Source organism: Lynx canadensis, chromosome E1 (assembly GCF_007474595.2).
Source record: "Lynx canadensis isolate LIC74 chromosome E1, mLynCan4.pri.v2, whole genome shotgun sequence".
Taxonomy (NCBI): domain Eukaryota; kingdom Metazoa; phylum Chordata; class Mammalia; order Carnivora; family Felidae; genus Lynx; species Lynx canadensis.
This window is the reverse complement of record NC_044316.2, coordinates 54,353,568-54,366,027: the sequence shown is the minus strand read 5'-3', so window position 1 is coordinate 54,366,027 and position 12,460 is coordinate 54,353,568. Positions and strand designations below refer to the sequence as shown.

The following is a 12,460-nucleotide window of genomic DNA, read 5'->3' as shown; positions in this document are numbered from 1 at the left end:
GTGCCTCTCCCCTACCGTAAGCCCGCCAAGGTTCCCAATTGCTGAGGGGAAATGAGTCAATCAGAGAAAGACAAATACCGTAAGATCTCACTCATATATGGAATTTACGAAACAAAACAGATAAAGCAAAAAGGAGACAAATGAAAAATTAGACTCTTAAATGTAGAGAACAAATTGGTGGTTACAGAGGGGAGGTGGGTGGGGGGAATGGGTGAAATAGGTGATGGGGATTAAGAGTACAGCTACTGTGACGAGCACTGCTGAATGTATAGAGTTGTTGAATCACTATTTGGACATCTGAAACTAATATAACACTGTAGGTTAATTACAATGGAACTAAAGAAATAAAAATAAAAATAAGACAATTGCCCTCAGTATAAAGTCCAAACTATCTAGCACGGCCTGCACTGCCTTTCAAAATGAAAACTTACAGTGCATGTTTAGTACAGGCTTGGAGGCTAGCTGCTTTTGCTTCCTGGTCTGGCCTTGACTTAGCTCTCTAGCACTGTCCTTAGACCCCACTGCCTGCCACGGACTGTGTCATCCTGCTGTAGCTCCCAGAATGTGCCTGCTTTTGTTCACCACCCCGTCTGCCCACGCCGCCTTTTGCCCATAATGCCCACCCCCTTGCCCTTTGGCTGACTGCAGCTTAGAGCAGAACCCCACCTCCTCTAAGCGGCCTTCCCTGAGCCCCAGGCCAAGGCTACACTAGGTGCCCCATGGGCCCCCTGGGGCATCACCTGTCATGCTCATTCTCTTCTAACTCACTGCTCTTTGCTCTGTCTCTACCCTTTAACTCAGCTCCAGGAGCTTCAGCTTTTCCCTCTCTGTAACCACCAGAAGACCCTCACCACATTTGGCTCTAAAAGACAGCCTTTCCAAACCCCCAGGCTCCCATGTGCTCTTTGCTCATATTCGTACCTTCTGTGGTTCTGTTCGGCAAATAGATAAATAACACTTGGTCCTTTATTCAAGATTCTACAAAATGATTTGTCCCCCTTTCCCAGTCCCCCTCTGTCGTCTTTGCCCTCTCCCTGTCCAGCCCCCTCGCACACTCTGGACACCTACTCCCCATGTCGATCCAGGCCCAGCCAGAAGGCTCCAAGGCTCCATCCATCCTTGTGTGGCTTCCCACACCCCTCCTCCCCATCACTTCTGGAGGCTGCTGTTCCTCTGCCTCACCTGTTACCTTCCACCAATGGCTCTTGCCCATCTTCTCCACCTACCTTAAGAACCTCTCCCGGGAAGCATTCTTTCCCTGCCCAAGCATCTATTGGGAGTGCATGTGCACTGTCTGGTGAGGCGCTGTGGGCATGGATGGACCCCCTCAAGGTCAGGAGAGCCTCCAGGGCAGGGACCAGGTCCTGCTGAACTCGAACCCTCCAAACCTATCACAGGCACTCTGCTCTTGCTGACCGACTCTGCCATTTTCTGGGGGAACTTTCAGCACCACAGCCATGGACAGAGACCCTTCCCATTAAATGCTTTCCATCCGGACCCAATCCCAGAGACTTTAGAGATAATCTTTATCTGTCCTCCAAGTTGAGCAAGCATGAGACTCACAGGGACACCTTCCTGCTCCTTTTGTCCCAACCCTGACTCCTTCTTCTTGCCTTCCCCACAATGTCCCTCATCTTCCCAGGGCAGTAGAGCCTAACGAGCCCAATTCTGGCACTTACTATCTCTGTGATCTTGGATAAGCTACTGAGACTCTCTGTGCCTCAGTTTCCTCATATGTAAAATGGATGTACAAACTATGGAATAGTACCTGGTGCATAGAAGATACTCAGTAAAGATTTCTTGAACAAATAAATGAAGCACTTAATGCATAATGCCTACCTCATCGGGGTTTCGTGAAAATTAAATGATTTAATGCGTGTAAATGCATGTAGAGCCGTGTCTGGCACACAGAAAACTCTCAGTGTTATCTGTGTCTTTCCTTTCAGTTCTGTCGAGGTCCTGGAGAGGCTGGAAGGGTCAGGATTACTGGTAAATGTCAGGGGTGGTTTTTGCTTGGACTGCAGGCCTAGAGGGGACACTCCAGGACAAGGTTCCAGGTCCTCTCTCTTCAGGGTCCCCTTCCCTGCCCTCCCCACCCCCAAATCCTACCCTCCAACGGCCGCTAGAGGGAGTCCTGGAAGTGGTCGAATTCGGTCTGCGGCGGGGAGGGTGCCAGGGTGGGACAAGCGGGGGGGCGCGGGAAAGAGGCTAGGGCACCCAGGACTGACAAGGAGGAATCCGCCGCCCTCTGGCACGTCCCTTGGGCGCGACGCCAGTCCAAGGGAGGGCCCGGACACCAAACTGGTTTTGTGGGTCCGCGATCAGAGACAGGTGATGATGAAAGCCGCGGAGCCGTCGGGGCGTGGCGCCTGGCCCGGAGCCGCAGGACCAGCTCGGGAGGAGGCAGCTGAGCGCGGGCTGGGACCTTGGGGGTTTCTCTCTGAGCCACTCGAGGGACTGCGGTGCCCGGGGCAGCCGCTACACATGTATCTCAGACCAGATATCCAGGCAGCCCCAACCCCACAGCCCTTGACCCAGCCATCCTGGGTTTTGATTCTTCCTGGCCTCAGCACCCACTTTTGGCTGTGCGCCCCCAGACCGGCTAGGGTGGGGCCCGCCCTGCTGACTTTTGTGTGCCCCCTATTCGCGGAAAGAAGGTGGGCAGCGGAGCCAGGGTTGGGTGGGGTGCGGGAGAGAGAAGGGTTGGTTCTCGGGTCGCCAGGGGTTGGCCTCCCCCTAGTCATCCCGCCCTCCGTCCCTTACCCCTACAGCCCCTAGTCCTTGAACCCGAAGCAGGTGTAAGTGTCAAGGATGGGCCCGCCCGGGAAGTCCCGCCGGCAGTCGAAGGGAGCTCCGGGGCCTGGCGCCGCCGCCGGGAGCCTTACCTGAGGCCTGGGCTGGCATCGCCCCAGGCTGACCGACTGCCGGCGCAGCGCGGATCTTCAGTCCAGGTGAGGCCCCCGGGCCCGCACCGATGCCCCCGACGCCCTCCCCTGCGGGACTGCGCAGCCGCTGCTCAGGCTCCGTGGCCCATCGATTTTTCTGTTGACTTTGGGGATCTCATTAATCCTTCGTTAATTACCCAGCCAGGGGCTCCCGGAAGGTGCAGCCAATAGCGAGGCAGCTAGGCTGGCGGGCGGGGCCGGAGGCCGTGCGGGCTTAGGGCCTCAGGGTCAGAGGACCCGCGGCCGCCCGCCTCCGGGGTGGACTGGGGTGCACCGTCCTTAGGCCATTAGGCCTCGGCAAAGGCCCTGCGGGGCTCAAGCCACACTTTCCTAGGCAGCCAAGCAGGGAACAGACTGGACCCCCTCCCCCAGGTTTGGTGTCGCCTTTTCCTGTACCCCACCCAGCACCTGGTAGGGGTGCGGTCTTGCAGCAACCTCGCCACTCCACTCTGTCTCCCTAAGTCGAACGTGAACTTGGGGCAGAAGAGACCTCATTCCAACCCACAGGAGGCGGGTGGGGTGGGGGGCAGCCGCCCCCTCTGGCCCTCCTCTCTCCTCCTGCAGCCTCTGAGACCTGCCCATCTCATTCTGCGGGCAGAGTCCGGGCGCGGCTTCCTCTTAAGCTCCCTGTGTTCTACGTGCTGCTGCCCCCACGCTCCCCACGCCCCAGCCCCCACCGCTGTCCACCGAAGTGGTCACCGAAGTGACCCTTCGGCCCCTCTAGCCTGTCCCCCTTCACCTCGCTGTGGCTGGACACCGAATCTTCCCCCTCTTCTAGCTGGCAGGGTCTTCTCTTCAGTCTCTGTCTGCCTGACTTCCTCATGTTCTCATCCTGCTAAATCTACCTGTGCCTTTCCTAGATTAGAAGCCCATGGAGTGGGAGTGGGGGGTAAGAGAAGGCCCTGTTGTAAGGTTCTGTGTCCCCCGACACCTTTTAAACTAGAACAGCCCTGTTTATGCTATAAACTTGGGTTCCTGAAATATTTTATTTGAGGAAAAAGAAGTTCTGCTGTTTGAAAATCATTATGCTTAGCGGAAAGGCTCTGTGACCTTGGGCAAGTCACTTTGCCTCTCTGGGCCTCTGTTACTTTCTTTGTAAAATGGTAATTGACCAGGTCGGTCCTTCCTAACCTTTCATGCCTCAAGGAACACATAAACAAATGTATTTGTCATTCGAGAATAAGGGGAAGAGGAAGACGGCAGCCTGGGTACCCCGTCCAGCCCCTCCCAGGCACCCAGGTACTGGTCTGTAGCCAGTCTATAACTCACACTTGGTTCACCCACTGAAAAGCTTGAGACTTGAGAATCTCCGGGGTTCCTTCCAGCTCTGACCCACAAGAGACTCTCTGGCAATCAGCTCAGACAGGGAAGCTGAGACAAGAAGTGGGGGGCGGAGGGGCAAACTGCAGGTGGTTCCAGCTCCAGGCAGCCGTCCCGGCCAGGCCACAAGGCTGGGATTAGGGGTGGCACCAGAGCCACGGACACTTGCAGATCTTGCCTGGTCCTAGATACTGTGGTGAGAGGTCTCCCTTCCCTGGTCACTCCATACCCCAGGGTCCTGCTGGGGTGGGTGGGTATGTCCTGACTATGATTTAAAAACTCATCCTGGAAAAATAACTTTTGTGAAAATTCTACCCTGGGGCCAGTGGGAATGGGTGGTAATGTGGCACAGTGACTGCCAGCCTGGGGTTCTCTCCTGGGGGGGGGCGGGGTCTCTGAATAGACACACAAGCCAAGCCCCACCCCTGCGTGTCTCTCTTGGGGGCTTCAAGACAACACGTAGACCTCCAGCAGGCTGGAGACAGCGTGCATACGGTAGAAGATGCCGAAAGGCAGGCAGATGTTGACGATGGCTGCCCAGAGCGAGTAGCCATAGAAGTCCACTTCCACAGTGTTGCTGAAGTGAGGACGGGCTCCGAAGGCAGGCATGATCCACAGCTGTGCAGAGAGAGGGGCGCATCAGGACCTGGCCCGGCTGGCCTTGAGGGTCATTTCTGTGGGCTTTGCTGGGGCAGGGGTGTGGCAAGATGGGGGTCCCAGCCCTCCAGTTTGTTGGACGGCAAGGGCTGGGTGTTGGTGAGTGGGGACCTTTGGCGTCTTGGGTAGGACCTGGCACTCACTTAAGCAGCTCAGGAAATGCAGCCAACTGAATTTGCCCACCCCCAGGCTGGGGCTCCCCCTGTGATCACATCTACCCTGTTATTATGGCTCATTTGTGAGATGCGGAGGTGGGGAAAATAGATGATGTGAGAATTTGGTACAAATGGCTAAATCAGCAGCTCTGCCCTGGAGAGATGTATGCCCGGTGTTGGTGGAACCAGACAGGCTCCGGGCGGGGGAGGGGGTGTGTCAGGATCCACCCAGAAGTGTACCCCCCACCACCCTCCATGATCTCTGTTCTCCAGCTCCACCCCTTTCCCAGGTCTGTGAGGATGTGAAAGCTGGAATCATGCTTCCTCTCTGGCTGGAGCTCAGACGGTTGGGGTGAGGCAAAGAATGAGGGCTTCTGGGCCAGCCCCACCCTCTTCAACCCCAGTTCACTGTGCCCTTGGACACACACAGCCCCTTTCTGAGCCTCTTTGGGTCATGCGAAATGAAGGGGTTGGAGACGATGTTCCTAGAGTTGACCCAGGAACAGATACCTGGAGAAAAACAGCCTCCCAGAAGGTGGTTCTCAGCCTGCAGTTGGGACCTGGGGACGGAAGGTGAGGGCGGGGCCAGTCTGGGGGCGGGCTTCCAGGTTGGCCCAAGATACAAGGAGGTTTTGAACCTTATTGCTTTTACTGGAGGGTCAAAGATTGGTGATCACTCTTTTCCTTCTTCTTCTTCTTCTTCTTTTTTTTTTTTTTTTCTTTAACAGATTATCTGCTGGTTGGGAAGTATTCACAGTGGGGACACACTGAGAAAGCACCCAAGGCAGGCCTGTTGGTATATTTTCCATAGCGTGCACTGGCGTGGAATCACTCTGGAGATGTGCCCAACATCGGGATAGACCCACATGAAGGGTGTTTGTATATTAGGGATCTTATTCTGTTGGAGGTTGCAGCTGAGAGGGCCATTTTTATATCGAATGAAGCTTCAGAAGACGTGTTCTTTATGTGGGATGTGCTCACACGAGTACATGTTTACATATGAGAACTTTCCCTCCTGGGGAATAGATCCATACTGGAGTATTTCTCTATTAGGTTATAGCCACACGAGGGGTATTTCCTGATCAGGGTGTGCCTTCATGGAGAGTGTTTCTGCCCTGGAGTGGAGTCTGTTGCTAACACAGGAGTTTCTCTTAGTAAGGGGTTTTGCTGAATTAGCAGCGAGGGGGCGCTGTTGTGAACACCCCCCCTTCCAGGCCAGCCCGCAGCTGCGCTCTGCTGAGACTGCTCGCACTTTTATGCTGGTCTCTGCTACTTCCTGATGCTGCTCCAATTATCCTGAGAAACAGGCTGGTCACAAGTTCCCAGGAGAAGTCACACCTTCTACCTAGGGGTGAGGGCACCCCCACTCCACATCACAGCTCCCTCTCACCTCCACCCAGCCCCCCTGCCAGCATTTCCCGGGGCCCCTCCAGTTCCATCTGCAGCCCAGACACCAGAAGGCTGGGATTTCATTTTCCCTCTCTGCTCTGAGATGCTGTTTGCCTGGGGGCTGCATCTGACCCTCTCTGAACCTCTTTTTCTCCTAGAGAGCTTTAGTGTTTTCGAGTGGGCTGGGGGCAAGACAGAGAAGGCCGAGTGAATAAGCCTGGAAGAACATCCTTCCTTGGCCTTCTCTTCCCCCCAGCCCATCCCCATCTCTCCACCCAACCCCGACCCTCAGTTACTCACGATGACATTGCAAAGCAGGAGAAACAGAGAAATGTCCTTCAGGCACCGGCGTCTCCAGTGTCCCCTGGGGGCCAAGATGATGGCCACTGCTTCCTGAGGGCCCTCTGGGCTGGGACCAACCAGCCTGGGCGTGGATGGGCAGGCAGGCAAGGTGTGGAGGGCATCCAGGTTGGCAAAGGTCAGGCCACGGCAGGGCTCCTTGGGGGTGGTATCACGAGGCTCAACCCCGGGTGGTCCCCGGTGGAGGCTCTCGATGATGAACACATTCTGGAAGGTGTGCTGGGCAATCATGAGCAGAGCATGGGCTAGGTTGAGCCCCCCGAGTAGGTCCCTGGGTGCGCCCACCACCACGGCTACAATAGAGTAGTAGGAAATAGCGTATTGACCCAGGGCGGCACCCATCAACAGCGCCACGTCCAGGGTTCGAGTGGGGTTCTTATGGTGATCCATGGCCCGGCGATCAAAACGGTAGATGACTGAGCCACTCAGGCTGACCAAGGTCATGAGGCCCAGACAGATGATGTTGAAGCTGTAGTAGATGACCAGGGCCTGCTGGGTGCGGCCCCCCTCCCCACTCACTTGGACCTCGTAGATGATGAAGACGGCCAGCCCCACCACAAAGAGCATCAGGCCCAGGATTGGGCCAGCGAAAAAGGTCTCCCGGAAGAGGCTGATCCGGGACGGGGTGTGGCCGTGGCCATGGGCGGAGGAGGCCAGCAGCCTGCCCACATTCTTCCACATGACATACAGCATGGTGGAAGCAAAGAGGCTGTACTCAATGTTAAAGGGATACAGGTAGAGGTAACCCTGCTGGAAGATCTGGCAGATGGCTGTGTTGCACGGACAGTCTCCTCCCACCGAGCTGCCTGCACGCTCCGCTGTGGAGAGAGGGGCACAGAGCTGGACTGCCCTCCCGCCTTCCTGGAGGCACCCCACCGGAAGAGCCTCACCTTTCGACTGTGACTTTTGTTAGGGTGGAATCACAGTTGGACATGTTCACCACCTTATCCCAAACACCTGCACTGGGCCTGGCATGGTCATTCATTGTACCAGGTATTTATTGAGCGTCTACTATGTGCCAGAGATGTCAGTAAACAATGCGCTCGATGAACACACATCTGTACTGCAGAACTGCCCTTTGTCCTTTAGGCAAACATTTCCGATCCTTCCCGGCTAGTAATCACCCCTGGCTCCCCAGCATAGGAGAGTTCTGGTCCTGAGAGATGGTGGCCCTCCTGGGAACCCCGAAAGTTCAAGCTTCCTCGCAGCTCTCCCCAACATCCGACTCAGCCCAGAATGTGAGCTGCTTTGCCCGGGAGTCTCCTGTGACCTCCCCTCATTTTGGTTTGCAGCCCATCTATAAGAACCTTGCTGTGTCCAGAGTGCACTTTATAGAATGCCTTGGATCTTGGCAAACATCTCTTTCAATCCCCAGAACTATGCCCGCTGGTTTTGCAGGTGCAGAAACTGAGGCTCACATAAGTAAAGTATGGCTGTGAGGGCAGAGCTATTGACCTACCTCCCAACGCCTGGGTAGATACCTTTCTAATGCGCCTCTCTGCACCCCCGGGGCCCCAGTATGTTAAGTTGGCCACCTCTCCGGGTTGTTTTAAACCATCCTCAGGAACTCTCTGTATGTGCAAGGTGGCCCTTTATCAGCCTTGCTGGGCTGGGCTCTCCTCTAGGCTTTCCGTTCCTGGACCCTTCCATCCTGTGTGTGTGTGTGTGTGTGTGTGCGCGCGCGCGCGCGTCTGTGTGCGTGTGTGTGTTCTGGCAAAGTCCAGATGGACCTAGTCATCTAGTCTGGTCCTGGTTGGTGGGAGACCCTACAGAAGTCGAGAGAACTAGGACCAGGGGGCCTATGGACCCTATTTTTCCTCAGTATAGCATATTGGTTCAAAGCAAAGATGGATCTCAACACTAGTTCTCCAATTTCAAGCTCTGTGACCTTGGGTAAACTATTTAACCTTCTATGCCTTACTTTCTGTATCTGTAAAATGGGAATAATAATAGTGCCCATCTCATTGGGAAGTTGTGAGGGTTAAGTAAGATCAAGTGTCTAGGACACTTAGCACAGCACCTGACATACAGAGTCAGTAAAATGTCACTATTGTCGTTGTGATTATTCTTTCTAGCTTCTTCTTGACAGACTCTAGCCCATGCTTCTGCCATCAAGCCAACTCTGCCTCCCTTCCCTTCTCTCCACTTGGATCACCCTTGCCTTTTCATTCTGGAGCCCAAGTCTTTGGTGGAGTGGAGACCCGAACCATGGGGCCAAGGCCGCATCCTCCAGAATGAGAAGATGCCCCCTGACACCCTCCCTCAGGTGTCACCTACGCCTGTATGGAGCCTGGAGGAGGGGAGGCTCTCCTCGCTTGGGAGGGCAAGGGAGACTGACTGTCCTGGTGCACAAGCATCCAACCCAAGGCCTAGAAGTCCCAGACCAGGGTTAATCTGGAGTGAACACTCACGGTCAGGAGCGAAGCGGTGGTGGCTGGTGTTGCTGTGGGAACTGTCATAGGAGTGAGTCTGGTGCACGGACTCGTCCACCACGGCCGCCATCCAGATGGCCAGGTTGGTGGTGAGGGTGAACATGAGACCACACCTGTTTGGGGAGGGGGAGCAAAGAGGCCAGTGGGAGTCTGGCCCCTCGTGGGTCCCTGGGGCAGATGGAGAACTGGGGAGCTAGACTAGGAGATGATGCCGGGAAGCAAGAAAGCTGTCAGGCCCCTGTGTGAACAGAGAAGCCGAGTTTGGAAGGCACTCTAAGTCTGGCCAGGAGGCTCCCTCTTCTAGAGGAAAGCACATATAATTTACCACACAACCCATCCCACCAAAACACACAGGCACACACATATACACAGTACACACAGCACAGGACAAAACGGTGGAAGTCTTGCTGGTGAAGCAAAGGGGCCTTGGTTGAAACCACACCCAGGAGGCAGAAAGTGGACCCCATGCCCCAGGTTGGAAAGTCCTCATCTCTCAAGCCAGATGGGCATTGAGCTGTGGAGCAGGGACTCACCGGGTCAGATCCAGGTGGACGTGAATACAGTCCTTAGCGGAGACCCAGAGAAAGTAAGTCTGTTGAGAGAGAGCGGGGCGGGGGGGGGAGGGGAGGTCACTCACTCTGCAGATGGGCTAAACTCTGGAGTTCCCATGTCCAAACCCAGCAGAATGTTCTCTCTACCTCAAGAACCCCCCATACTAGCTTACCAAGTTTTTACAAAAGGAGTTGGGAGCTTTCTTTCTTTCTATGGAACAGTTTATATAAAATAGTTCTCGTGTTCTTTCACAGTCTGCAAACTGTTACCTGTAAACTCTTGGCATTTTGGGGGTCAACATCCCCTGCCCCACCTCTGTCCTTTGTTTCCTTGAAATGCTTGCTCTCCACTGGGTGTTGTATGGAAACCAATTTGTCAATAAATTTCATAAAAAAAAAAAAAAAGAAATGCTTGCTCTCACCTGGTTGCCAATAAATCCTCGTCATGGTATTTGTTGATGTGGGGGTATCTGTAATTTCATTTTACCCGAGTACCCTTCAAACCCACAAAATGTAAAAGAGCAAAACTATATAAGTACCAAAGTCATAAGTATGTTGAACTGTGGAAATCTGCACAGCAGGGGTGATGTTTCAGGAGATGGAACCCTACATGTGGTCATTCTGGTCATGATACAGGGCTGGGATCTATCTGATCTGGTCCCATGTAAGACCCGTCCTGCCTCAGCTCAATCATGAGAACTTTCAGTGTTATTTATGCAACAAATAAAAAAATATATATACTTGAACTTGTTTGAACCCTATTTCCTGAACAAATAGAGAACATATGGGCAGTAGCTGAGGCCAAACAGGCCATGCCCACAGCGAGACCCTGGGCTGAGAATGATGCCCTCTACCGGCACCCAGGGAGGGCAAGCCAGGTTCTAGGAGACATGGCAGCTGCCACAACCCAGACATCCTAGAGGTTGATATTGTCACTGCTTAGGTTGAAATGAAATCACAAGACCCCTAAGTAGGAGCTCACATTTGGATATTACTTCATTTCCAAGTGCTTCCGGATTTATGCCCTCATAGGATACACACTACAGTCCTATCCCCACCTTATTTGATTGCTCAGGGTCGAAGAGGAGTGGAGATCTCCTGACCTCATGCCAGATGCTGGCTCCTTCCACCACACTCAGGAACACTCTTCCCACCCACCTGGACGATGACAAACACAGCCTGGGTGAGAGGGTGCAGGATCTTGATGGCTGACTGGCACTCAAAGAAACTGGAGTAGTAGCCAGTCTTGAAGACATCCATGACGAGAGTGCAGATCCCAAACAGCACCAGCCCGCCTGGGAGTGAGGGGTGGGGGATGGGTCAGAGGCAATGGTTTATAGATCTGGCGATGGATGGCTAGATGGGTGGTGGGTTGGATGGTTGGGTGAATGGAAGAATGAGTGGGGCAGGTGGGAGGATCAAGGGACAGATGAATGGGGTGGGTGAGGGGATGGATAGATGGCTGGCTGGCTGGGTGGATGGTTGGACGATGGATGGATGGATGGATGGATAAATGGATGGATGGAAAGATGAATGGGTGGATGGAAGGATGACTATAGGATCGAGTGAGTGGATGGATGGGTATCCTAATGAGCCGCTATCTCTTTGGGGTTGCACAGATTGGAGGAAGAAGGGCCCTATGTGGGGGTCTTTCAGCTACAGCTGGCGTTTGTTCTCTGCTGTCCATCAAAGGCTCTCCCATGACCACCCTCTTTCAATCTTTAGAAAGGGCGGAGAAATCCCCTCCCACCCCTCACTTCACTCTTCTTCCAAGATTCTTTCTCTTCCTCTTCTCTCACAACGGCAGCCCATCGCATTCTCAGCCACATCTAGTCCCCGGGCGTGTGCGTGTGTGGGGGGCGGAGGGGAGGGACTTCCCAGCCCCCTACCTTGACGCGGACTCCACAGTTCCTCTGAGAGTCCCAGCCTCTGGCTCCCCGCCTGCCTCCCACTTCCTCCCCCCACCACCTCCCCTGGCACCTCGAAGCCAGATGGGGCCGGCGTGCGCGTCCCGGTAGGGGACGGCGTTGGGACAGCGCACGGTCCGGAGGAGGTAGAAGAGGGTCCAGAGGGAGGCGAGCAGCATCATGGTGGTGAGCAGCGCGAACACGTCCGTGTCGTACACCGCTACCTTGTTGAAGGCGCCGCCGCTGATGAGCGTGCAGGCAAGGAGCAGCACGTTCACGGCCAGCAGCACCGACAGCAGGCGGCCGCCCTTCTTCCACACCTCGCGGGAGCCTGCCCTCGGCGCCGGCGGGCTCTCCTTGGGTCCCTGGGCCAGCTCTTCGGACATGGCAGGGGCGACTGGGCGAGGTTGGAGGGGGTCACTGTGGAGGAGGAGCGAACAGGACCCCGGGTCAACCCCGAGGGCTCTGCGACCCTTCGGGTCTCTGGCTCGAGGGCAGAGGGAAAGAAAGGCAGCGGCGGGCAGCCCCGTCGGACCCCGTCCTAAGTCCCCACTCCCCACTCCCCAATCCGTTTTCCGTCTGGTCCGGGCACCCACCTGGCTGGGCCGGGAGCCCGCGCTGAGCTGGGGGTCAGGGGGTGGCGAGCGTCTCCTCTTTCCCACAGCGGGCTGGACGGGCGCTTTATACCGGGGAGGGCAGGGTGATTTACAGCCGCGGGAGCTCAGCTCCATAAATCTCTCAGCC

General features: G+C 55.2%; 1 protein-coding gene across 1 annotated transcript; it reads right to left on the bottom strand.

The window, feature by feature from the left end:
* Window positions 1–4,712: 4,712 nt before the first annotated feature.
* On the bottom strand, window positions 4,713–12,102 carry OTOP2 (otopetrin 2). The gene is made up of 6 exons (XM_030297060.1): window positions 11,790–12,102; window positions 10,968–11,104; window positions 9,792–9,850; window positions 9,238–9,371; window positions 6,767–7,644; window positions 4,713–4,883 (listed from the first exon to the last, which is right to left on the bottom strand). Exons 1-6 carry the CDS (start codon window positions 12,100–12,102, stop codon window positions 4,713–4,715), a joined length of 1,692 nt encoding a protein of 563 aa, XP_030152920.1.
* Between the last annotated feature and the right edge of the window lie 358 nt (window positions 12,103–12,460).

Coding starts and splice junctions, on each gene's coding strand:
- OTOP2 (XM_030297060.1), bottom strand. CDS start 12,102: ATGTCCGAAGAGCTGGCCCAGGGACCCAAGGAGAGCCCGCCGGCGCCG. Junction 9,851..10,967: donor CTGTGTTTGTCATCGTCCAG/GTGGGTGGGAAG, acceptor CTCTCTCAACAG/ACTTACTTTCTCTGGGTCTC. Junction 4,884..6,766: donor TCCTGCTTTGCAATGTCATC/GTGAGTAACTGA, acceptor CTCTCTGCACAG/CTGTGGATCATGCCTGCCTT.